The sequence below is a fragment of the Haliotis cracherodii genome, unplaced genomic scaffold, assembly GCF_022045235.1.
Source record: "Haliotis cracherodii isolate W230 unplaced genomic scaffold, xgHalCrac1.p SCAF_12, whole genome shotgun sequence".
NCBI classification, from domain to species: Eukaryota; Metazoa; Mollusca; class Gastropoda; order Lepetellida; family Haliotidae; genus Haliotis; species Haliotis cracherodii.
In genome coordinates this window covers 42,188,282-42,213,148 of record NW_027266267.1, presented here as the reverse complement: position 1 = coordinate 42,213,148, position 24,867 = coordinate 42,188,282, and the positions used below count along the sequence as shown (strand labels likewise).

The window sequence follows — 24,867 nt, the reverse complement described above, 5'->3', positions numbered from 1 at the left end:
ATCTGGCTACAATTTCCGCAATTAGAAGTAACACGAGCTTTGAAACTTACTTATGAATATTTAACTAAAAACTTCAAATCGAAACTTCCGCGAAACACAATGTAGTGTAACGATTTCACTTTGTCGTCCATTGCCTCTACGTTAGATCAGCTACATACGAACTTGCTACAAAGAGCTAATATAACTCTGACATTACCAACAATGTCGGCTGAATTCAGACCAACTTCTCATCAGGAATCCGCTGATGAAATCCTCCTTTCTCATGACAAAGGAGAAGGGATCCTGGAAGAAAACAAGCCAAGCGAGTACGAATCCATTGATGAAACTACTGTTGGTAATGACGCTAGCACCGACAACAGCAATCCTGTTTCTGTTGAATATAACTACATTGACGATGTCAACCCAGCCTCTGGTTATCAGGCTATTGAAGGAAGCCAATCAGAAGATAATGACTATGAATGCATTGCTGGAACCAACCCTGCGCATGATTACATGGAAGTAATAACCGAGCCACGTACGGTAAGAGTTGAAAGATTGTTTTTAATGCAAAGGTTTCAAAGTTTATGTGACGTTTGGCTGTGTGATGTTTTCGGTTCATTTTGGAGATGAATGTTATTTTCATATTTGCGGGTTTTATTGAGTAACCAATAACATAACCCAATAAACAAAACAAAAGAAGAAATTAGCATTGTTTGTAATTTCAAAATCCAATGAAAGACATCGTAGACATGGAACAAAATCCCAGAAACAGCGTGTAACAAAGTCATTATGACATCACTGACATTGAAATGACAGTAACAATATTCCTTCGTTAATTTCAGCTTACGTCTAAGTGTAAGAAGACCATTCTTTTTCTCGTTCCCATATTTGCCAGTGTGATAGTGAACATCACAGTTGGGTTCTACACGTCCTTGATGTTTTATGTCGTCTTAAGAAGAGATTCCAGTGAAGTCAGAGAGATGGTCCCTGAAGTACTAATCACATTTTGTTTGTTTTCTGCACTAGCAGGTAATTGATTTTAAGATAACTTAGTGATTATTGTTTACGTGGCTCTGTGCATATGTTCAGCAACAGCATAGCCGGGAACGTCAGAAATGGGCTTCACACATTGTACCCGTGTGCTGACTCGAAACCGAGGCTTCGGATTGACGAGCGACCGTTTTGACCATCTAAGATAAATTCACATTGGACACCAACGTCATGTTGGTGTTGTTTTGTTTTTGCGCGAGTGTATTTATTCACGAGTAACATGCGTATCATGTCCAGATAGAAACTACATATTGTTACATTTTCATTTAGTCACAAATAGTGTAACTTTCTGTTGCATACCTGTGGTGTGTTTCAGCTGCTTCCTGTGCGCCGCTCATGATCAAATACGGCTTCTGGAAGGTCGCCCTGGGCGGAAGTGGTCTACTCATCTGTTTCTTTTACTTTTCGTCATTGACAACCACAGCCGATATACTGAGTATCCCATTTGGCATCATGGGAGGTCTGTCAAAGTCTTTAAAATATTTATATGGATTATGTAAATGAGACATATGTCCCAAACCGGGATTGTTTGGGGGTTTTAGTATGATGTTTTCGGGACCTTTTATAAATACATTGTTGTTAACTAAATTTTGGTGCAATTTGTTCCAAGTTGAGTGCAAAAATGGCCTAGATTGCCTGGACAACATGGAGAGTTTTTTGTTTGTTTCAGACGACATATATGTTGGCCACTAAAAATACACACTATTTTTAGGCCTAACGTAAGAACGCTATATTCACCTTACCTTTCACACTGCTGTTAGTAATAAACTATGCATATTTTAAAAGGATTATTCCGTGTATCCATGTTGGACTGAATATGACAAAATGGACATGCGGGTAGTATTTGCTGAAGACTTGACGCATTTTAGTAGACATTTGAGTAGGGCAGATACATCCAAACGCTTATGTGAGTATTTTCAAATGCAGTTCGGTGGCCAACTCACTCACTCACTCAAATGCAGTTAATTGTCAAAGACAGTAAGTGTAAAAGGTATGGATTCTTTTATCGAAACCAACTTCTGCTGATCACTTGCCTTTTGGACACATAAGTTTTAGATATAGAATATATATATATATTTCAGGCTGTCCACTACAAAAGGAGGACATAAGGTTATCAATAATTTGTCTTTGGATATTTAACCTTGATAAAGGCCTTACGAAATCTTTGTCAGGTTTTGCTGTGGGTCTTCTTCGGACGATTGGCGTTGTAGCTACCGTGGACCACCTCTACACTCGTCCAGCTCTCGCTCTTCTTATCAGCCACACCAGCTTCACCGTCGGGAACATCATTAGTATCACTGCCATCGTGGTCGGCCTTTCTCCTGGATGGGACTTGTCTCATACCATGAGAGCGTTTGAGATATCTGCTGTTATAGGACTTATCGCTAGTAGTTTTCTGCAGAAGAACTCACAGACCCAGCAGAATGCGCCCAAGCTGTTCAAACACCCACCGTTTTATTTCCTCATCTCGATAAGACTTGTTGCTTCTTTGGGTAGGTTTTCAAATGCAATGCTAAACTTGAATCAGGGTGAACGGCTCAGCAAGGGCTCTGAGGTGTTCTAAAGCAATGTGCACAGTCCCGTTCCTTATGTCCCACAATCTGCGCCTGATTGGTCGAAAACAAGAATCCCCCCCCCCCCCTCCCCCAAACTCGGGTGTAGTGGATGTCTGACCTTGACATTGACCTTGGTATTTCAACTGTATCTAACAAATAAAAATTTAATATTATTAGTCGTTATTGAATAGATAACTATAATATCTGCTGAATTCGGTCGGTCCGTTATCTTAAGACGACTTTATATAAATGAGCCAGACCCATTTAGTTGTTGCGTCATGTAATTCATAGTTGTGTGCTATTACCTTATATGATTATAGGAATGTTGTTCGTATCTCATACTCATGGATTTATTTCTGTCTTACAGGGTTGTCAATCCTTCTGAATGAAATCGTCATAATCAGCACAATACTTATCCACATCAATGATTGGCTCATTGTCATTTGTCTGTTCGCCACTCAGTTTTTTGTGCTGGTAATACTGGTTACCATCCAACATTTCCAGAAGCAAAAGCTACATAAGTCTGCCCTTTTATTGGTGGGATTATCGGTCCTAGCTGTCGGCCTTGTCATGATGGCACACCAGAGGGCGGTTGGTAGCACTTGGGCTGTCATCTGCGAGCTTGGAGTTGCCACAGGTGGGTTAACTTATGAATGTACAATGTACCTCGTATATTCTATGCACACACTATGTATTCATCCTGTTTTCAGGTGCTGTGCAGAGTAGTGTCCGTTAGGGGCGCCGGAAATCTGCGCTCGTGGGTTCATAATGTTTCTAGGTTTGTCAGCACCATACAATGCTTGTGGGTTTCACCTATGAGATAAAAAACTAACACCCGCATCACTTGGGCTTTCCTCCCACATCAAGCTGAGACGCAGGGATATACCTGGAATACAAAGCGGTGTTAAACCCAACTCACTCACTCACACTCTAATTTTGTGATATCTCTCTTATGCAGTCCTGTGTTTTGTATGTATGTTTCTTATCGCTTTTTGCAATATTTCTGCAATATCACGGTGGGGGACACACATTGTACCCATGTGGAGAATCCAAACTGGGTCTTCGGCATGATGAGCGAACGCTTTAACCACATGGCTGTCCCAACGCCCAAGACTTACAGACTTTGTACTATCATTTTCCAGCTCTCTCTGAAATAATGCTGCCATTAGCGTTGGTCAACACTACGGGAAGAAGCAACTTGAAATTGGCACTCCCAGTGCTTGGCTGCTTTGAGAAGATGGGAGAACTTATCAGCATCCTCCTCACCCTGGGTAGGTAGTGTTCTGTGTTACTTCAATTTCATTAACTTAAACCTGTCACACTGGAAACAGTGCCACAATGGCTCAAAAGGAAGAAAGTACTTTTACACTGTCATCAAACATTACTTAATGTCATGCCGTGATATAACTGGAATAAAAGCGGCGTTAAACCCATCTCACTCACTCACTCACTGAATGAATGAATGATGTTTATTCTCGTAAATCACGGCAGTGATACAGAGATGTAATTGGATACAGGAATTAGATACAATAGGAGAAAACATGTCAGTTGAACATTTCCATACATGATCTTATATAACTTGCCAGTTTTAATAGAATTGGCTTATAAGTAATGGACATCAAATGAGAGAATTTTACGGCAGAAGCATACATACAGTAGTATTGAGGCAAAAACTAATTCTAATAAAGACGTTCTAATAAAAAGTGAATTTCATCACATATCAAATTTTTACACAATGTACATTTTCTTTCCTCTCTCACAATATTATACCATCTTCCTGTTTCATTGGGTAATCTATGATATGCTGTTCTAAGACGAGCAAGAGAGATGAGTAAGGTGATTGGTAGTTCTAGTAAATAAGGTTCTAGGGATGGTAACTCTTTAAACATGTTATAATAGTAACCTTTAGATGAATTTTCCTTTGATTCTCGCCATCTTTGCAGAAAATTATCAATGAGAACATGTTTCACATTTTGTTTCAACCCTGCGGCACTAATAAAGGTTTGAGACGACCAAACGTAATTAAAGCCTATATTTTGAAGAATGCATTTTACTTTTTTAATAGTGGGAAATGGTAATCTGGATTTGCAATGGACATTTGAAACATAAGTTTATATACTATATTAGAAAGGCTAGTTTGTGATGATGTTAGCTTGCACCAATGTGAAATCATTCTTATCTTGATGAAAATGCTGAGAGGATACCTCCCTAGTTCACCATATACCATGTAATCGGGTGTTGACTGTTTTAACTTGAGAATATATTTACAAAATTTAAGATGTACACGTTCAGTGACAACAGCATTTTCAAAACCCCACACCTCAGATCCATATAACAATACTGGAGGAACAAGTTGATCAAATAATTTCAATTGACAGTCACTTACTTAATGTCTATATCTGTCTGTTTGTCAGCATCAACAATGTTATGTAGCGGGTGAAATCGTTAATACGCATGCACTTCGTATGTAAATCAGTTATTTATATGTAATATATATTCGATGTTGTTCATCAGCTGGAATACAGATAGATTGATTGAGCTTCGTATGGATACTTTTTAAAATAAATTCCATTTCTGAAAAGAAGTAACAGGTTTCTTTTTTAAGGGTATGAATCAATTACCAAATGACCGCTCAGGCGTCAATCTGAAAATCAGTTTAACGTTGAATGAATCATTTCATATAATTTGTGGAGAGCAACTGTTAATTGGAAGTTCCCTAACAGTTCCGTACGACAATATTATGATGATAAATAACAACTTCTACCATGTCAGTAGAGCAACGTGTTTTACTAATTCCCCACTCATTTAGAGATGTGACACATCGTTCATTATCTTATTCACAGTTCTTTCTGGACCACTCTCCCCTCGAGATGATGCAGGTGAGCATCTGTATGTCTGTGCCATTTATTTTCAGTACAATTTCACTTTTTAATGCTTTTTGTTCGTTGTATCCGTACTAATTTGCTCTGGGAGACATGTACGTGTAGCGTCTACCTTACCGAGCCATGAACGTGCATCGATTATGAATCCACTTTTGAAGGTTAATGTCTCTGAAATATAGGTCAATATTTATTTTCAAAACCAACTCTTTCAATGACACAAAACATTATATTTTATTTTATTAAGAATAAAAATATTCACACCTACAGACATAGGTCATTCCCATAATTTATGAACTAACGCAAAAAGGTTATTTAATTAAAGGGACAAAAGCCACCATGACATCATTTCTTGTCAATGTGTATAATACTATTTTTCGAATATCGCGACAATTATTTCATGATAATTTACACATATGCATGTAGATTCCATGTACAAAGTTAATAAATTCACATGAAGATCATATCAGTACCATCGACTAGAAATGAGCAACTTTCTATGAATCCAGTGCATATACGTTGTAACCACGGAGGATAACAGTGCTTCAACTGTCTCAGAAAAGTGTTTATCACAAACACCACAAACATGATCACTGTTAGTTAAGCTTTCTATATTTAACATTTCAGCAAATATCAAAATATCCCCAGCAAATGGTCCCTTGTATTTTGGGGGAGTGTCCCTGATCATTGCCGGAGTTGGTGCCATCATTGCATGGGTGCTGATAAAACGCTGGACCCCTCTCGGTGATGAGTCGGAGGAAGAGGACCATGTTGAGGACCATGTTGAGGAGACAGAGGACCATGTTGAGGAGACAGAGGACCATGTTGAGGACCATATTGTGGAGACAGAGGACCATGTTGGGGAGACAGAGAACCATGTTGGGGAGACAGAGGACCATGTTGGGGAGACAGAGGACCATGTTGAGGACCATGTTGGGGAGACAGAGGACCATGTTGAGGACCATGTTGTGGAGACAGAGAACCATGTTGAGGAGACAGAGAACAATGTTGAGGAGACAGAGGACCTTGTTTGGGAGACAGAGGACCATGTTGAGGACCATGTTGTTGAGACAGATGACCATGTTGGGGAGACATAGGACCATGTTGAGGAGACAGAGGACCATGTTGGGGAGACAGATGACCATGTTGAGGAGACAGAGGACCATGTTGGGGAGACAGAGGACCATGTTGGGGAGACAGAGGACCATGTTGAGGACCATGTTGGGGAGACAGATGACCATGTTGAGGAGACAGAGGACCATGTTGGGGAGACAGAGGACCATGTTGAGGAGACAGAGGACCATGTTGGGGAGACAGAGGACCAGGTTGAGGAGGCAGAGGACACCGGTGAGATGGAGACAGAGGACTGTCAATATAGGCTCTGTATGTGGCCATATCACAGCCCATGATGAAAACAGTACCTGTAATTATATTTTCGTGTTACTACATGTTGTTATAGGTATAGTTTTCAGCGAGAAATGATCTTAAAAGTGAGAGCCAGCTCACTGTGCGTCCTACCACTAGCACCGCTAGGTGGCGCCTTTGCAAAATGCTTATTGTTACATAAAAGTAGATTCTGTTGTGCGTTCATAGATCTTAAGTCAGCGTTCGATTTAGTGTGTAGGACAAGTTTATTTTACAAACTCTGGATAGGTAATGTTAATGGTAAAATATTTAGAATACAAAAAATATATATGAAAATGTTAAATCTTGTATATTTGTTAATGGTGGCTATACAGATTTCTTCCATTGCCAGTAAGGTGTACGACAGGGATGTGAGTTATCTCCCTTACTGATTTCATTCTTTGTAAATAATATTGTTGATTTTCTTAATTCAGACGAGCAACGTAATATCCAATTAGGAATGATTTAACTTTTTATTCTAATGTTTGAAGATGATATGGTCTTATTTGATAGTACAGTCGTGGGGCGGCAAAGACGCCTCGACAAAATGAAGATTTATTGTCATAAATGGAAATTGTCTATTAATTTATGCAAAAGTAAATTTATTGTCTTTGGACGTCGTGGTCGCCTTCGAAGATATGAACAGTTTTGGTTTGGCACTGACATTATAGAAATTGTTCCTACTTATAAATATTTAGGTGTTCATCGTTCATCATCTGGTAGTTGGTACTTTACACAGAAGACACAAGCACTGCCATCTCCTTGCTTTAAAATCAGGCTCAAATGATTTTATGAAACCTCCTTATGGTATACTTTTACAGATATTTGATGTCAAATTACTACCTGTTCTTCACTACTGCTCAGAGATATGGGGCTTTTGCCCGTCCCAAGATGTTATTAAAGTACATGATAGATTCTGTAAGAATATTTTATGCCATTATATGGGAGATTTGTCCCCAATATAGTTGCTCATGGTGAGCTTGGACGTTATTCACTTAAAGTCAATCAACATGTTCATATTGTCAAATATTGGCTGCCACTTGTATCTCAGAAAACTAATATGATCCTTAATCATGCTTATTCATATCAATACAATCTGGCAGAAAAGGGAATAAATTGGTGGGCATTAAATGTAAAACATATGACTTTTGGCCATGTTTGGGATAGTTAAAGAGTAAATCATATTGGTTTTATTAATAACTTTAAAATAAGATGTATTGATAGAGATAGCCAACAGAGGTCTAGCAGTTTAAGAACTTACTCAAAACTTTCTTTTTATTCTTGTATAAAGCAATATAATGTATTTGAAAATTATCTAGATTGTATTCCACTAAGTGCCTAAGTAAGATGTTCTCGTCAAACTTTGAAGGAAGTACAATATAACTAGAGCTAAGAGACTATGTCCATTTTGTGTAAGACCTTTAGTGGAATAACTTTTGTTTACAATGTCCATACTATGACAGTGTGAGACATAATGTTCTACCTTATTATTTTTACACAAATGTAACTTTTGATAAATTTGTAACTCTCTGTACATCTTAAACCCCATGCGTAATTAATGCTTTAGCTACATTTATATTTCTTGCTTTTAAAAGCGTAATAACTTTCTCATTGGCGTTGAAATTGTCTGATTTTTATATCACGTATTGTATAATGGGCCGGGGGCCCGTCTACTGAAATAAAGCTTTCTCTCACCCAAGCAATTGATGCATCCTTATTTGAGTAAACCAGTGATACACTGGTAGATTGTAAAACGATAACATGATCATAATAACTTTCTCACAGATACGAAGACATCTCTATTGGTAGCTTTGTCGAAAATAGTCGATTATTATTGATCACAAAGTTAATTCCACTACAATGAAAATATTGGACATCTTTGGGTTAGTGGTTAACGCTGTAACTAAATCAAATACTTTCTGGTAATCCAGGATAAGGTGAACCAACTCACAAAACGCCTTTGAGACAGAGGCGGTACACAGAATATGGGCAAACATATTTGGTTTGTTACAGGTAGAGAGTATGTACGTGCAAGCCATGACGATGAACTTGTCTAGGCTCACGTGTACACACGAACTGATTATGAGACTATAAAGAGGTCGGTGTGACAAGCTGATATAGAAACCGCAACCGAATGTAAAGACTAGTGTTATGAATATCCAGTTATCTCAATATAAATCAAGTTAGCAATATTACGTTTACAGTATGCTGAAGCCCATAAAAATCATATTGGATTCATGAAGGAGTATGTCATTGAGTCAACTATCAATACTTCAAGGTCTCAACCTTCATTAGACCGCCTCCGTGGTCTAGTGATAGAGCGTCCGCCCGGAGAGGGGAGGGTCCGGGGTTTGATCCCCGACCACGCCATACCAAAAGACGTTAAAAGATGGTACTTGTTGTTACCCTGTCTGGCGATCGGCATTAAGGGGCTAAAACAAGGACTGGTCGGCTCGGAGTCAGTTTCTGAGTGGGGTATTTCACGTTAAACTGCGACATGGTATCTCAGTGAGCTAGCACTATAAATCGGCATCAGTCCGGACTAGTACAAGCAGCCACACAAACACACACGTACATGCACGTCGCTATATAAGTGCGATAATCTTGGACGCGACGTTAAACCCCATTTCACCTCCCCTCAACCTTCATTATCATTTGATGAATGACATGACCTACTCTGTATTGCTCTCCTGGGTAAAAAAAAGTATTCCATTTGTTCAGCAAATGAATTCCCTTCATTGTAACGAGACCTCTCGATTGTTGTTATGTATGCAAATTTGCTGTCCCCGTATTCAGAGTCAGCACGTTCTATTATGTGCTATGGAACTCGCCACTAGAGCTCGTTGTTCGTCGAGGCAGGACACGCACATATCCGGCTACTTGTCACGGACCACCCTCTACCCCTTTCTTCACAACGGTACGTGCCAGTAGGCGGATATATCTTGTTTTACCAGAAGTATACCAGCCGAGTATTGTCTGAAATGGTTGTAGCCGTAAACACCATGAGTATCTGGAGATTTTTTTATTGCATTCAATACAAATTTTCAAGGTGTTTAATGTGCATGGAATCAAAAGTGATCATGTTTTTTACTGATAAACCACCTTGAAAAACACCACCAACTTTTCTATGTAAGTCTTACTATTTTATCAACTCTTTTGATTCTTTCTAGATGGAACATGTCATGCTGTAAAATGAAACTTACTGTTTCATTCTTTTCCCTCTGCCCGAACAACAGTAGCCGTTTCGCCACCTGAAACAGTGACATTTAATGAGATTTCTGTACTATACTAGATAAATCACCTTGAATAAATGAATGAATGTGTTCCTTTTACAAGTTAATATTAATCGTGTCTGTAATCAAAGCTCATGATATCACACACAATGACAGTTGCATGACATGTGCAAGAAAGAGCGTTTGGGTGTTGTCAGAAAGCACGACCTGTTAACCCACTGAGATACTTTAAAATACGTCAACCTGACAGTCACCTCGGTGTAAGCATAACGATTTTCAAACAAACTTATTTTATATCATGCTACATGTTTCTATGGATGTTAACTATGTATAATGTTATACATTATCGATTGCATGTCATGGTACCCCGACGGCGAGGGACGTTGCTGGATTGTCTGGTCCACACTCAATGATTTTCAGACCGCATCATATCGCTGAAATATTGCTGTGTATGGCGTTAATCTAGAAACAAAACCAATCAATACTTTATTCAAACTTGCACCAACTCATGAATCACTTAATTCAGAAACAATTTACACTGAATGACAGATAACAATGTATGGGTAGAATGTCTATGAATATGCTTTAAACAAGCGGTATACATGTCGGTATGTTTCATAACTTGTATCAGCATTTCGACTGTGGAACGTGTTATTCGAGTGTTTATTTCCGGTTCTGTGGTCACAGTTTTTCGGTTTGGCTGACAGGTGAGGTGGTGAGGTGAAATGGGGTTTAACGTCGCGTCCAAGATTATTCCACTTATATAGCGACGTGCATGCACGTGTATATATGTGTGTGGCTGCTTGTACTAGTCCGGACTGATGCCGATTTATAGTGCTAGCTCACTGAGATACCCTGCCGCAGTTTAACATGAATACCCCACTCAGACACAGTGTACTGACTCCGAGCCGACCAGTCCTTGTTTTAGCCCCTTAATGCCGAGAGCCAGACAGGGTAACAACAAGTACCATCTTTTACCGTCTTTTATGTATGATACGGTTGGGGATCGAACCCCGGACCTTCCGCTCTCCGGGCGGACGCTCTACCATTAGACCACGGAGGCGGTCTTGGCTGAACAGAGATTCATCTGTAAATATTATATATGTAATAGTTCATGTATAGAATGGAACCTGGGTTTTCGGCGTGACGAGCAAGAAAGATCTGTTTTAAAAGATGACATTTCAATGTGTTTTTTCCTGTTTACAAAACAATGTTTTCAATTTATATTCCTTGAAAAACGACAATGATTTCAAGTGGACGATCGTTGACAAGCATAAATATGGTGTGTTGCATTCACTTTTTAAATATTTCCTTAAATGAGATAAATATGAAACAGGATCACTCACAGAATAATCAACATCAAATTGGAAAACATTTACTCAGTCCAACGGGTGGTCGCATCAAAGTACAATTTCCAGCAACATGAAGGTTTTGAAACTTACTTATGAACATTTAACTAAACACTACAAAACGAAACTTCACACAAACACACCACAGTGTAAAGACTTCATTCTGTCGCCCATGGCCTTTACGTTACCTCAGGTATAGACAAACTTGCTGACATTGCCGACTTATTATCAGGACTCCAATGATGATATTTTCCCTACCCATGACGGATAAAAGATATCGGAGGAACACAAGCCTAGCGAGTACGAATCCATTGACGTAATTGAATATCACGTCATTGACGACGTCAAACCAGCCCCTGGTTATCAGGCGAAGAAAGCCAATCAGAAGCCATGAATGCATTGTTTGAACCAACCCTGTTTATCATGATAGTGAAGGAAGGATTTGAAGGATTTGAGGTTTGACTTATGTTTTCGGTTCATTTAGGAGATGAACCTTTTTTCCATATTTGAGGTTTTATTGAGTAACCAATCAAAACATGACCCATGGGACAATAAATAAGAAGAAATCAGTATTGCTAGTGATTTTAAATGCAATGAATATGCATCCAGGAAACAGAAAGGTACCAGTGTGTAATGAAGTCGTAATGTCATCACTGACATTGAACAGATATTAACTCTAATTCTTCGCTAATTTCAGCCTATGTCTAAGTATAAGAAGACAATTCTTTTTCTCGTTCCCAAATTTACCCGTGTGATACTTAACATCACAGGTGGATTCAGCACGTCCCTCCTGTTCCTTCCCCGGATCTTCTTAAGAAGAGAATCCAGTGAAGTTAGAGAGATGGTGGCTGTTCAAAGCACATCAAGAGTGTTTTCTGCACTGGGAGGTATTTTGCGTTTGAGCGTGATCATGGTTTACGCCGCTTTGTGTAAATGTTCTGGAACAGCATTGCGGGAACGTCATAAATGGGCTTCACACGTTGTACCCTTGTGGTGAATTGAACCCATGTCTTCAGATTGACGAGCGACCGATTCAACCATCTAAGCCAAGTGCACCATAGTCACCAACTTATATCTTTCTGTTCTCAACATATTCTAAAGTGCATAACAGGCGTAAAATGCCCAGATAGAAACAACATAGTGTTATGATATTGCATTTAGTCACAAATAGTGTAACTTTATGTTGCACATCTGTGGTGAGTTTCAGCTGCTTCGTGTGCGCCACTTAGGATCCAATACGGCTTCCGGAAGGTCGCCCTGGGCGGAAGAGTTCTTCTCATCTGTTCCTCTGTCTTCTCGTCTTTGGCAACCACAGCCGATGTGCTGGTTATCCTATTCGGCATCATGTCCGTCAAAATCTTTGAAAACTTTTCAACTAAACATAGGCAACTGATACATGCAACTAAACATAAACACACAAGCATTCCTGACAAGAACTTTCATTATCTTGTAATCACTTTTCTGACAAACCTTTTGGATCTATGTACGGTTTGAAAGTTTACGATCATTTAGAATATGTGCATAAATGTTATGTGATCGACTACAAAACGTCAGGTTTTGCTGTGAGTCGTCGGACAATTGGTGTCGGGAGAATTGGGACGATGTCGGGACAGATTCGGTCGTTTCTCACCATGCGGTAGATACGAATCGGATCAGATTCGGATTGAGAAAGGTAGAATCGGGACGAATTCGGCTGGAAACGGCTGAATCGGGACGCTTCCTGAACAATATCTGATTATTTGTGAACTTCCCGCCACGAATCACAGGATTTTGATCAGACTTTTGACAAATATTAATCGTGAATGGTCCTATCAAGGACGGCAGTAAAAATCCTGAATGCGTGACTGAGCCCTAAGATTGTTATTAAATGAACCGATCCTTTCAAGAAGTTTACATTTATATACATAATAGGTTGCCGTGATTAGAGGATAATTGAATATTGTTGCGTCGGTGGACCCACTCTTTTTCATCCAAATAATTCTGTATCTCAGAAACTTTCAATTATCATATTATTTGTATTCACTTTCATCTATTTACAAAAACTGACTCAAAATGGAATGACAGTTGGACAATAAAACACATAATGTTTCCGGCACTCCACATCTGTCACATTTATTAATGGTCTTGATACTAATTTTATGTAAATATCTCTTACATGGAAATATGCTCTGAAGAACTATGAATTGTAGTTGTCTTATAGTTGTTTTCGATTACCAAATCGCTGATATTTTGTGTATAAATCAATATTTAAACTGATGTGGCTGACTAAATACGAATACCAATACTTTGCTTTTGCTAAGCTACTTTTGATATAACTACTCCATTCATTCTAGGGGCGCCATCAACATTATCTGGATAAGATAAATCTTAAATATAAGTATTCTGTCCAACTGCCCCTAGTACAGTGTTTCTATAAATCCTGCATTTATGATTGCCGATGACGATATCGTATCTGTGAAACAGGTATTTCTTAGTATGGAATCGACCAGCATCGTCAAATAATTGTCAGATGTGTTCCTGAACTGCCTCAGTCCCCTGCCCACATGGATCCTGGTCCGTCTGGTAATGCTGACAGCTGCACAGAGCAGGTCCAAGGACGCTACATCTTCTCTGCATGACACCTTTGCTTGGACATCGTGGTCCTGTCGTCATTATAATGCAGAAGAAAAATCAAGGAAACACATATTTCTACATGATGGTTGGTTGGTTTGTTGTTTAACGCCGAACTCAGCAATATTCCAGCTTTATGACGGCGGTCTGTAAATAATCGAGTCTGGACCAGACATTCCAGTGATTAATATCATGAGCATCGATCCACGCAATTGGGATCGATGACATGCATCAACCAAATCAGCGAGCCTGACAACCCGACCCCGTTAGTCGCGTTTTACGACAAGCATAGTCGCCTTTTACGGCAAGCATGGGTTGCTGAAGACTGATTCTACCCTGGATCTTCACGAGTCTCTACATGATGGGGTGTTTTTGTGATGACCTGTGCGGTGTGTATGGCGATTGCTGCCACGACGTCACCTTGACGCTATAGAAGGACCTGGATGTTTCCATGCACAACTACATCAGCTGCATCCGCGACTGTGATGTCTACTTAAGTGTACTTTCATGCTGTGACTGGAGCCGTGAAGATCCGGGGTGGAATAGGTCTTCAGCAACCCATGCTTGCCGTAAAAGGCGACTATGCTTGTCGTAAGAGGCGACTAACGGGATCGGATGGTCAGACTCGCTGACTTGGTTGATGCATGTCATCGATCACAATTGCGTGGATCGATGTTCATTATATCAATCACTGGATTGCATGGTCCAGACTGGATTATTTACAGACCGCCGTCATATAGCTGGAATATTGCTGAGTGCGGCGTTAAACAACAAACAAACCAAACTTAAGTGTACTTTCATGCTGTGACTGGACACGTGAAGATCCGGGGTAGAATAGGCCTTCAGCAACCAATGCTTGTCCTGAAATGCGACTATGTTTGTCGTAAGAGGCGACTAACGGGATCGGGTGTTCAGGCCCGTTGGATTGATGCTCATGATATCAATCACTGGATTGTCTGGTCCAGACTCGATTATTTACAGACCGCCGTCATATAGCTGGAATATTGCTGAGTGCGGCGTTAAACAACAAACAAACAAACAAACATCAAAGACTTCACGGGGTTTGCTGTAGATGATACAATCAAATTGTCAGATATGGCTGTAAACAACCGCGACACGAACTTTCTTTCGTCAGGAAATGACTGGTTTCGGACATGTCATCCACGTTACAAGCTGCCCGGACTCTGTTAATCCCTGCACCGATGCGTATGTAAACGTCTCTTGATTTCATCTTGTGTACAACACAGATGGTAAAGTGTGCAGCATGTAATAACACACCACCATAAGAAGCAATAACTGAGTCACTCTTGCCAAACATTATTCTATTTCAATGTGACTTGAACACCCGACAAGGTAACAGCGAGTGAGTTGGGTTTAACGCCGCTTTCAACAGCATTCCAGTTATATGTCGTCGTATCAGTTTTGCACCAACGGTACTTCAAGATGTAATGAAATTGCTTTTCGTTATTCAAAAGTACTGATTAACTAAACAGCTTTTGGACGATGTAAGACGAACCTGCTGTCATATATCAACTGAGTTTCAGTGTATTTGACCAGTGTAGTTGTGTAGTTGTTTAATATACAGCCTTTGAATAACGAATCCGGTGCTGGATTGTTTTTCCTTATTCGAAAAACGAATAACGAGCCCGCTGCCAACTTCAGGCCCCTCGGTTTATTCTCGTTTTTGTACATTATACATTACATAAATGAAAAGTCATACATTATACACTCAGAGCTGTCCACTCTGCTGTTGGTTTTCAATTGATGGGCAGTAAACATAGCGACAGAGCACCAAAGAAGCATTGCAACTTTTCATTCACTTGTTCCAGGGGCGGTCGGGTAGCCTAGTGGTTAAAGCAATCGCTCGTCACGCCGAAGACCCGGGTTCGATTCCTGACATGGGTACAATGTGCTAAGCCCATTAATGGTGTCCCCCGCCGTGGTAGTGCTTGAATATTGCTAAAAGCGGCGTAAAACCACACTCACTCACTTGTTCCAGTCTGTGCTGAGCAGTGGTAGAGTTCATTCCATTTGAAGGTGACCAGGTACAAATCATCTGACATGATGTCGGTCAGGAAGTGTGTGAGCGAGTATGGTTTTATGACGCTTTCAGCAATATTCCAGCAACACCACGGCGGGGGACACCAAATATGGGCCTCGCACATTGTACCCATGTCGGGAATCGGTCCCGGGTGACGACAGAACGTTTGGCTATCCCACCGACCAAGGACAGGTACTATACAAGCCACGATATATAGTGTAGTTAGATGACATTGGCGTCACAGATCAACATGTCAGCTGTTGTTTATTGTTAATTTAAATGATGATTTAAATATTGAATACTATCGGCTTGTCATCTCAGAGCAATGTCTCATTCAGTCTACCAGCTGGACACTCCGGACGCCAGCAGGACAGGTAGTACATGACCTGAGCTGACACGGGCGTCACAGCTCCGGACGCCAACAGGACAGGTAGTAAATGATATATGGTCCAGTGAGATGACACGGGCGTCACAGCTCCGGACGCCAACAGGACAGGTAGAACGTGACCTGAGATGACACGGGCGTCACAGCTCCGGACACCAGCAGGACGGGTTGTTCATGATATATGGTCCAGTGAGATGACATGGGCGTCACAGCTCCGGACGCCAGCAGGACTTCCAATAACATGGTGGCGGGCTGCCCGCACAGTCCGCAGGAGACCCGGTGTTGGACAGACTGTACGTGTAACACGACTCTCGACTGCCTGGCTGCTTCTTGAACATCACACAACGTTGTTTCCTGGAGCAGGCCACAGCACACGCCAGCCGTGAGTTCCTTCTTGTCACGTTCAGCTCAGCGACCAGCACGCTGGAGGAGAGTTGCTCAAAGTTTGTGATGGCGATGTCGTCTGCTTCGCGCCCAACTTTTGCCCATGCGCTCGGTGTTTTCAGGTTTTTTTGCGGCGATGTTGCGGGCGGTGTTGGGGGCGGCGATGTTGCAGGCGGTGTTGGGGGAGGTGGAGGTGATGTTGGCGGCATATCCCCTGTGAGAACAACATGCAATAAACATCACAATAGGAACAAAATATTTATATGGACATGTGACAGAATTACTGTGTTTACCTTGTGTCATCTGTGCATGCCACCGTGGGGGTGGGATGAGGAGAAAGATGCGTCCCTCAGCCGTACCAACACCCACTGGTTTCACGTTCGAATCCTAGTTTCGCCCCAACTATGGTCCTTGGTTTATCAGCACCACACTCGTGTCCTTCGTCAACATCAACGACCTGCTTGCCTGCAGTAATAGGACTGAAATACACACTGTCATGCTTCTCATTCGAACAGGGGCGGTCGGGTAACCTAGTGGTTAAAGCGTTCGCTCGTCACGACATCGATTCCCGACATGGGTACTATGTGTGAAGCCCATTTCTGCTGTCCCCCGCCGTGATATTGCTCGAATATTGCTAAAAAGCGGCGTAAAACCATACTCACTCACTCATTCGAACACAGTAATATTACATTACCTTTTGTCGCTTCTATTTTCATATTCGCTTCAACATACTGCTGCTTACCCCGAGAATTACCATCCTTCTAGAAGATTTACTCCTTTATTAATCAGCATGGATATTATGACGTCATAATGTTAGATATGACGTCACTTACACTCAGAATTACCCTACTTATATGGTATATTATATACTGACGTTGAAGATTATTTCTTTTATTACCCACTTGGTGATGATACAGGTGGTAAGATACTAAATCCGTACGTCACACGTGTGTCCAACAAGGTTGACCTTGTTTTATCCGTTTTGATTGGATAACCGTGACCTCTGTCACACCGAGAACCTACCACAGCCACAGCTACCACTTCTACATCTACCACAACCACAGCAACCACTTTTACATCTACCACTACCACACCTACCACTTCTACACCTACCACCACCACACCTACCACTTCTACACCTACCACACCCACAGCTACTACTTCTACACCTACCACTACCACGCTTACCACTTATACACCTACCACAACCGAAGCAACCACTTCTACACCTACCACTACCACACCTACCACTTCTACACCTACCACCACCACCACAGCTACTACTTCTGCACCTACCACAACCACAGCTACTACTTCTACACCTATCACAACCACAGCAACAACTTCTACACCTACCACTTCCACACCCACAGCTGCCACTTCTACACCTACCACCACCACACTTACCACTTCTACACCTACCACAACATTTACCACTACTACTACTGCAATAAAACAAACAAAAATACCTGCTGTTACTTCTTCACACACAACTTTGGCTTTCCGTCCCAGTCCGTGACTGCTCGTGTGTATCCGTGAGAAGAGGAAAGAGGCGAATGTATCCACCGAGGCGAGACCACAAGCCATCGGTTGCTCTTGTAGAACCAGCTCCAGGTGTCGGGGGATTGTTGGACCAGACCCAGCCATAGGGTGACAGAAGCACTTTATATGAGGAGCCGGTGTTTTGTTGTATTAGTAGTAGTCTTTATTCAAGTGTATTGTAGGCCATAGGCCCATGATACAAACGGTAAGTGTACAGTGGAAGTTCGAGGATAACATTTATGTATTTAACAATGATTGTCTAAGAAACATGGCTTTAACGGTGTTTTGTTATTGGGCGGTGGGGTAGCCTAGTGGTTAAAACGTTCTCTCATCACGCCGAAGACCTGGGATCATTTTCATAGTGACAGAGCACCAAAAAAGCATTGCAACTTTCCATTCACTTGTTCCAGGGGCGGTCGGGTAGACATTGGTGCAATGTGTGAAACCCATTTTGTTCTGGTGTCCCCCGTTGTGATATTGCTGGAATATTGCTAAAAGCGGCGGAAAACCATACTCACTCTTTTGTTATTCTTGGAAAAGTTAGGGACAGAATGTGAATATTGGCGCCAAATGGTCATGACTATATATTGGTCATTGCCATCAACTTTTGTTTAAAGGTTGGTCCCAGTAATACCTGTCAGCGGGGCGGCGAGGTAACTTAATAGTAAAGCGCTCGCTCCTCACGCCGAAGACCAGGGTGCTATTCCACATGGGTACAATGTATAAAGCCTATTTCTGGTGTTCCCCGCCGTGATATTGCGGGGATATTGCTACAAGCGACGTAAAAGCATACTTACTCGTACCGTCAACGACACGAAAATGTTGAAAAAACACATTGCAGATGCATTGTGTTTGACTATTATCAGAAAATGATCAATACTGCCGTAAAATGAAAGACGGGACGCCAGTAAACAGATAATGCTTCTCAACGGCAAGCAACACACAACGTCCTATGCCATCGCACCACGTGGCCCTCTATTCGTCTTGTACCCAGCCCCAACGAGCTGGAGTGAGTGAGTGAGTGAGTGGGTATGGTTTTACGCTGCCTTTAGCGATATTCCAGCAATATCACGGCGGGGGACATCAGAAAAGGGCTACACACATTTTACCCATGTCGGGAATCGAACCAGGGTCTTCGGCGTGACGAGCGAACGCTTTAACCACTTGGCTACACGACCGCCCCTCAACGGGCTGAAAGGAAGCGGAGACGAAATCGTATTTTCGGCAATGGAGTCAAGTGCTTAAGTAAGCTCAGTGGCACACTTGTTGTCATGGTACTCACCACAGCAGGAACCAGTATTCCCTCGTGTCCCAGCGGACACACAGCAGACACACCCAGCTGATGCACACAGCTGATACACTAAGCTAGTACACACAGCTGACACACACAGCTGATACACCCAGCTTATACAAACAGCGGACACAATCTGCAGATACACACAGCTGATACCGACAGCTGATGCAGAAAGCTGATACACACAGCTGATACACACAGCTGATACACACAGCTTACACACACAGCTGATACACACGGCTGACACACACAGATGACACACACCGCTGATACACACAGCGGACACAATCTGCAGATACACACACCTCATACCGACAGCTGATGCAGAAAGCTGACACACACAGCTGATACACACGGCTGACACACACAGCTGACACACACAGCTGATACACACAGCGGACACAATCTGCAGATACACACAGCTGATACCGACAGCTCATCTACCACATCAATATACATGTTAGTGAGCGTATTAATGCCTACAGAGTCTTTGTAAAACCCAGGTGTGAACAAAGGGTGACTTTACTTCCCATACGCCATTTGTGGCAGCATGTAGATAACGCAGACAGATAACAGTATAAAACAGTAAACCACACCTGCCTTGAGACGGCGGCGTGTGTATCTTAAAGAGGAGTAACACTAACCCACATGTGCCTTAAGACGGCGGCGTGTGTATCTTAAAGAGGAGTAACACCAACCCCGAGTGCCTTGAGTCGGCGGCGAGTGTATCTTAAAGAGGAGTAACACCAACCCACATGTGCCTTAAGACGGCGGCGTGTGTATCTTAAAGAGGAGTAACACTAACCCACATGTGCCTTAAGACGGCGGCGTGTGTATCTTAAAGAGGAGTAACACCAACCCCGAGTGCCTTGAGTCGGCGGCGAGTGTATCTTAAAGAGGAGTAACACTAACCCACATGTGCCTTAAGACGGCGGCGTGTGTATCTTAAAGAGGAGTAACACTAACCCACATGTGCCTTAAGACGGCGGCGTGTGTATCTTAAAGAGGAGTAACACTAACCTACTTTGGCCTTAAGACGGCGGCGGGTGTATCTTAAAGAGGATTAACACTAACCTATCTGGCCCTTGAGTCGGGTGTATCTTAAAGAATCATAACACCAACCTACTTGTGACGGCGGCGGGTGTTTCTTATAGAGGCATAACGTTAGCCTACTTGGGACTTAAGAGGGCGGCGGGTGTATCTTAAAGATTCATAACACCAACATACTTGAGACGGCGGCGGATGTATCTTAAAGATTCATAACACCAACCTACTTGTGACAGCGGCGGGTGTTTCTTATAGAGGCATAACGTTAACCTACTTGGGCCTTAAGACGGCGGCGGGTGTATCTTAAAGAGGAGTAACGCCAACCGACCTGGGCCTTGAGTCGGCTGTATCTTAAAGATTCATAACACCAACCTACTTATGACAGCGGCAGGTGTATCTTATAGAGGCATAACGTTAACCTACTTGGGCCTTAAGCCGGCGGCGGGCGTATCTTAAAGAGGAGTAACGCCAACCGACCTGGGCCTTGAGTCGGCTGTATCTTAAAGATTCATAACACCAACCTACTTATGACAGCGGCAGGTGTATCTTATAGAGGCATAACGTTAACCTACTTGGGCCTTAAGACGGCGGCGGGTGTATCTTAAAGAGGAGTAACGCCAACCGACCTGGGCCTTGAGTCGGCTGTATCTTAAAGATTCATAACACCAACCTACTTATGACAGCGGCAGGTGTATCTTATAGAGGCATAACGTTAACCTACTTGGGCCTTAAGACGGCGGCGGGTGTATCTTTAAGAGGAGTAACGCCAACCTATCTTGGCCTTGAGTCGGGTGCATCTTAAAGATTCATAACACCAACCTACTTGTGACGGCGGCGGGTGTATCTTTTTTAGGTATAACGTAACGTCAAACTAGCTTGGCCTTGAATCGGCGTTGGCCGGTGTTGTGGAGGGCCAGCGCCACGTGGTTGAACATGCGTGTACGACGTGATCAATAAGAACAGAAGCGGAACACAGGACATGAAATAGATTAAGTAAGCAGGCATAGATGACTCCAACTCTTACTCTCAACTACGTGCTGTGTTAAGCTGTGTTCTCACTGACGCCATTTAAGCCGTCTGAACCTACATGGGTTTAACCAATCAGAAATACTCTTGTCGATTCAGTTCTTATATTACTAAACAAATATACATGGCCTGCCTTCTTGAAAGTTGCTAATGTTGACGGATGTTTTCTTGTCGTGTAGTCGACACACAATGACTCTAACATGCATTTTTGAAACACAAAACTTCCACCATGAACACATAGAAACGTGGACATTAACGACCACATTGATTTCTAGGGTATTTGTTACACGTAACATCCCGTAAGTATTATGTCAATCGTACAGCCGTGAGTTGAAGATAAATAAATATATTGAAACCAACTGGACCAGATATCTTATTTTTATAGGAAGTCCTAGCAAAATTGATTAAAATCCATCAAACACCTCTTTGTCTTCTAGTTCAAATGTTAAGGTCACATCCGTGGTCTTGTGGATAGAGCGTCTACCAGGAGAGTTGAATGACGTTGGTTCGATAATAACCTTAACAGCACATTGGCAATGTCACACACACCTTACAAATGCTATATCTGGGGAGAAATCGGGCACCGGAACATGAATCATACCCCAGTGTCATCACAGACAGATCTTAGTGCTCACTACCGCTACACATAGGCCTCTGGACATCCCATTACAGGTCACGTAAGTACGACCTTTCTTTTGACCAATGAGAGCGTCGCTTACGAGATCGCGTAAGTGAAAGTTCGAGTGCGTTTCTAATCATGCAGCCTTAGGTTAATATACTATATAACGGCAACATCAGATACTATCCAGTCTCTATCATTAACACGGGGCATCTCTTGCTTCAATTAAATAAAAAATTGAAACGGAAGAGATATGCCATAGCCCGAGGAATAAACTATCATACGATATCGGTCATATATGACATTTCAAATCTTGAATCGAGAACTTTGCCAAAATAGCTTTCCTAGCGTTGCCTGGATTGGATGTCCACAGTATGAAAATTGTGCCATAAAGCTCGAGAAAGCTGCTTTCTGACTGGCTAACGTCGACTTCCTGTTAGTCATTCATTGGTCAGTCAAAGTTCTGACGTGAACTGTAATGGGATTCCCTCTGATGCTTTTTAAGCTGTAGCGAGCACAAAGAATTTATGTTATGAGTTTGATCATAGCCCCTATTGGTTATACATTCTGTGTTTTTAAATTTGAGATACTCTAACTGTAGATTTGATACCTTTTATTTTACTTTGGGACCAAGTCTATATCAATTCTACCCACAGCAAACAAAACGTAAACCTACACCTTTTTTGCTGTGACCATGACCATAAGAGCGCATGGAAAACTGTGCTCTCTTGGAACGTGTATGTATTCACTGGCCAACAGGCCAACCATCTTAGAGAATGCAAAAAAGGGGTCACAGACAGGGACAAACATAAAAAAATGTTACTCCAGAGCAGGATACTTATATTCTCAAGCATTCTATTGTGTCATGGTCATAATAACAGCCAGGTTTCAAATCACAATAACCACATCGGAAAAGGTTATTTGAGGCCTCATCATCACCGATGCTAATACTATTGAACAGAACCTCTTTCTGAATCTTTGTCGGTATGCATTTTGAAATATTGATGTATCAGGGGTGCAACACGACTTGGATTGTAAAACCTGATCATAGGGAGCTACTGCTACTCAAGGGGCATACCCGTCATTTGTAGCAACAACTTACCTGCCACAACTGTCTGGGGAAGCCTGCAGCTCCATAACAATTACTTTAATACTGCACTCAATGAAATGTCCACCAGTATCTTGGATACCACTTTGTAAAACGTCATGATCGTTGTTGTGCTGTCTTTTATACCATAGATTTGGGGCCAGCGCATTCAATCACCAATGTAACAAAATGCGCTGAACTGTTTTTTAATTGTATATATTTGGAGGTGAGGTGAGGTGAAATGGGGTTTAACGTCGCGTTTAAGATAAGTGTACTTATATAGAGCGTGTGTGTGAGTGTGTGTGTGTGTGTGTGTGTGTAAGCTTGTACTAGTCCAGACTAATGCCGAGTTATCGTTCTAGCCCACTGATATACCATGCATCTGTTCAACATGAATACTCCACTCAGACACAGTATACTAACACCGAGCCGACCAGTCCCTGCTCTTGCCCCTTAAGCGCCAGGTAGGATAACAACAAGTACGATCTTTTAAGGTCTTTTGGTATGACGCGGCCAGATTCCACGTGCCTACAGTGCTTTTATTGCCGTTTCATTTCCTTTGCATCATCAGCGTCAGTTTAGATGAAATGTGTGTGTGTCAAAATGCTGTTTTTAAAAAAATTATTTTACATGTTCTGTAAAAGCTGTAGATACCTCTCTCTCACACAGTATACAGTTCTTGTTTTATCACCTTTATGCCGAGCGCCAGGCAGAGAAAACTCAAATTTGAACTTTGAACATACATTTAGTTACGAAAATACGATATCGCATTAAATTTGAATTTACAAATACAACATCATAGTAATATGTCCGTGTAAAAAATAATTCTATTATGAGATGAGATACAAAGTAAACTGTCACTGCATGCTCAGAAATATAAGGTTCACTGCCGGTTAAACTGAATAGAAATAAATATGGATTATGAAACCGTAACTGAAAATGTGAGAATACTTTATATGTCCCTGTTATAGCGCTCGTTGGCTTTGTTGATTACCGTTGAACACCCCACCGACAATCAGTACGATACGTTTTATTAATTATTTGTTTGCTGTTTGTTGGTTGTTGAACGCCGCACTCAACAATATTCAAGCTTTCTGACGGCGGTCTGTAAATGATCAAGTCTGGACCAGACTATCCAATGATTGATATCATGAGCATCGATCCAAGGTAGTTGGGATACAATGACATACATCAACCGAGTCAGCGAGCCTGACCACCCGATCCCGTTATGCGCCTCTTACGAGCCTAGTCGTCTTTTACGACAAGAATTTATTGCTGAAGACCTCTTCTAACCTTGTTCTTCAAGGGTTGTTTCTCAATTACACAGCATCACATCCTAACTTACAATTAAAATGTCAGAAGAAAGCATGCATCTGATCATG

At 41.7% G+C, this 24,867-nt stretch overlaps 1 protein-coding gene and 1 pseudogene across 1 annotated transcript; one reads left to right on the top strand and one right to left on the bottom strand.

Moving 5' to 3' along the window:
- The first annotated feature begins 201 nt into the window (after positions 1-201).
- LOC139457402 (uncharacterized) lies at positions 202-6,561 on the top strand. Its single transcript, XM_071238801.1, has 8 exons — positions 202-519; positions 822-1,008; positions 1,346-1,489; positions 2,202-2,522; positions 2,953-3,222; positions 3,728-3,856; positions 5,429-5,464; positions 6,092-6,561. The coding sequence occupies exons 1-8, from the start codon at positions 202-204 to the stop codon at positions 6,559-6,561; spliced, it is 1,875 nt and encodes a 624-aa protein (XP_071094902.1).
- Positions 6,562-16,692: 10,131 nt separating this feature from the next.
- Positions 16,693-23,535, bottom strand: LOC139457401 (uncharacterized; annotated as a pseudogene).
- Between the last annotated feature and the right edge of the window lie 1,332 nt (positions 23,536-24,867).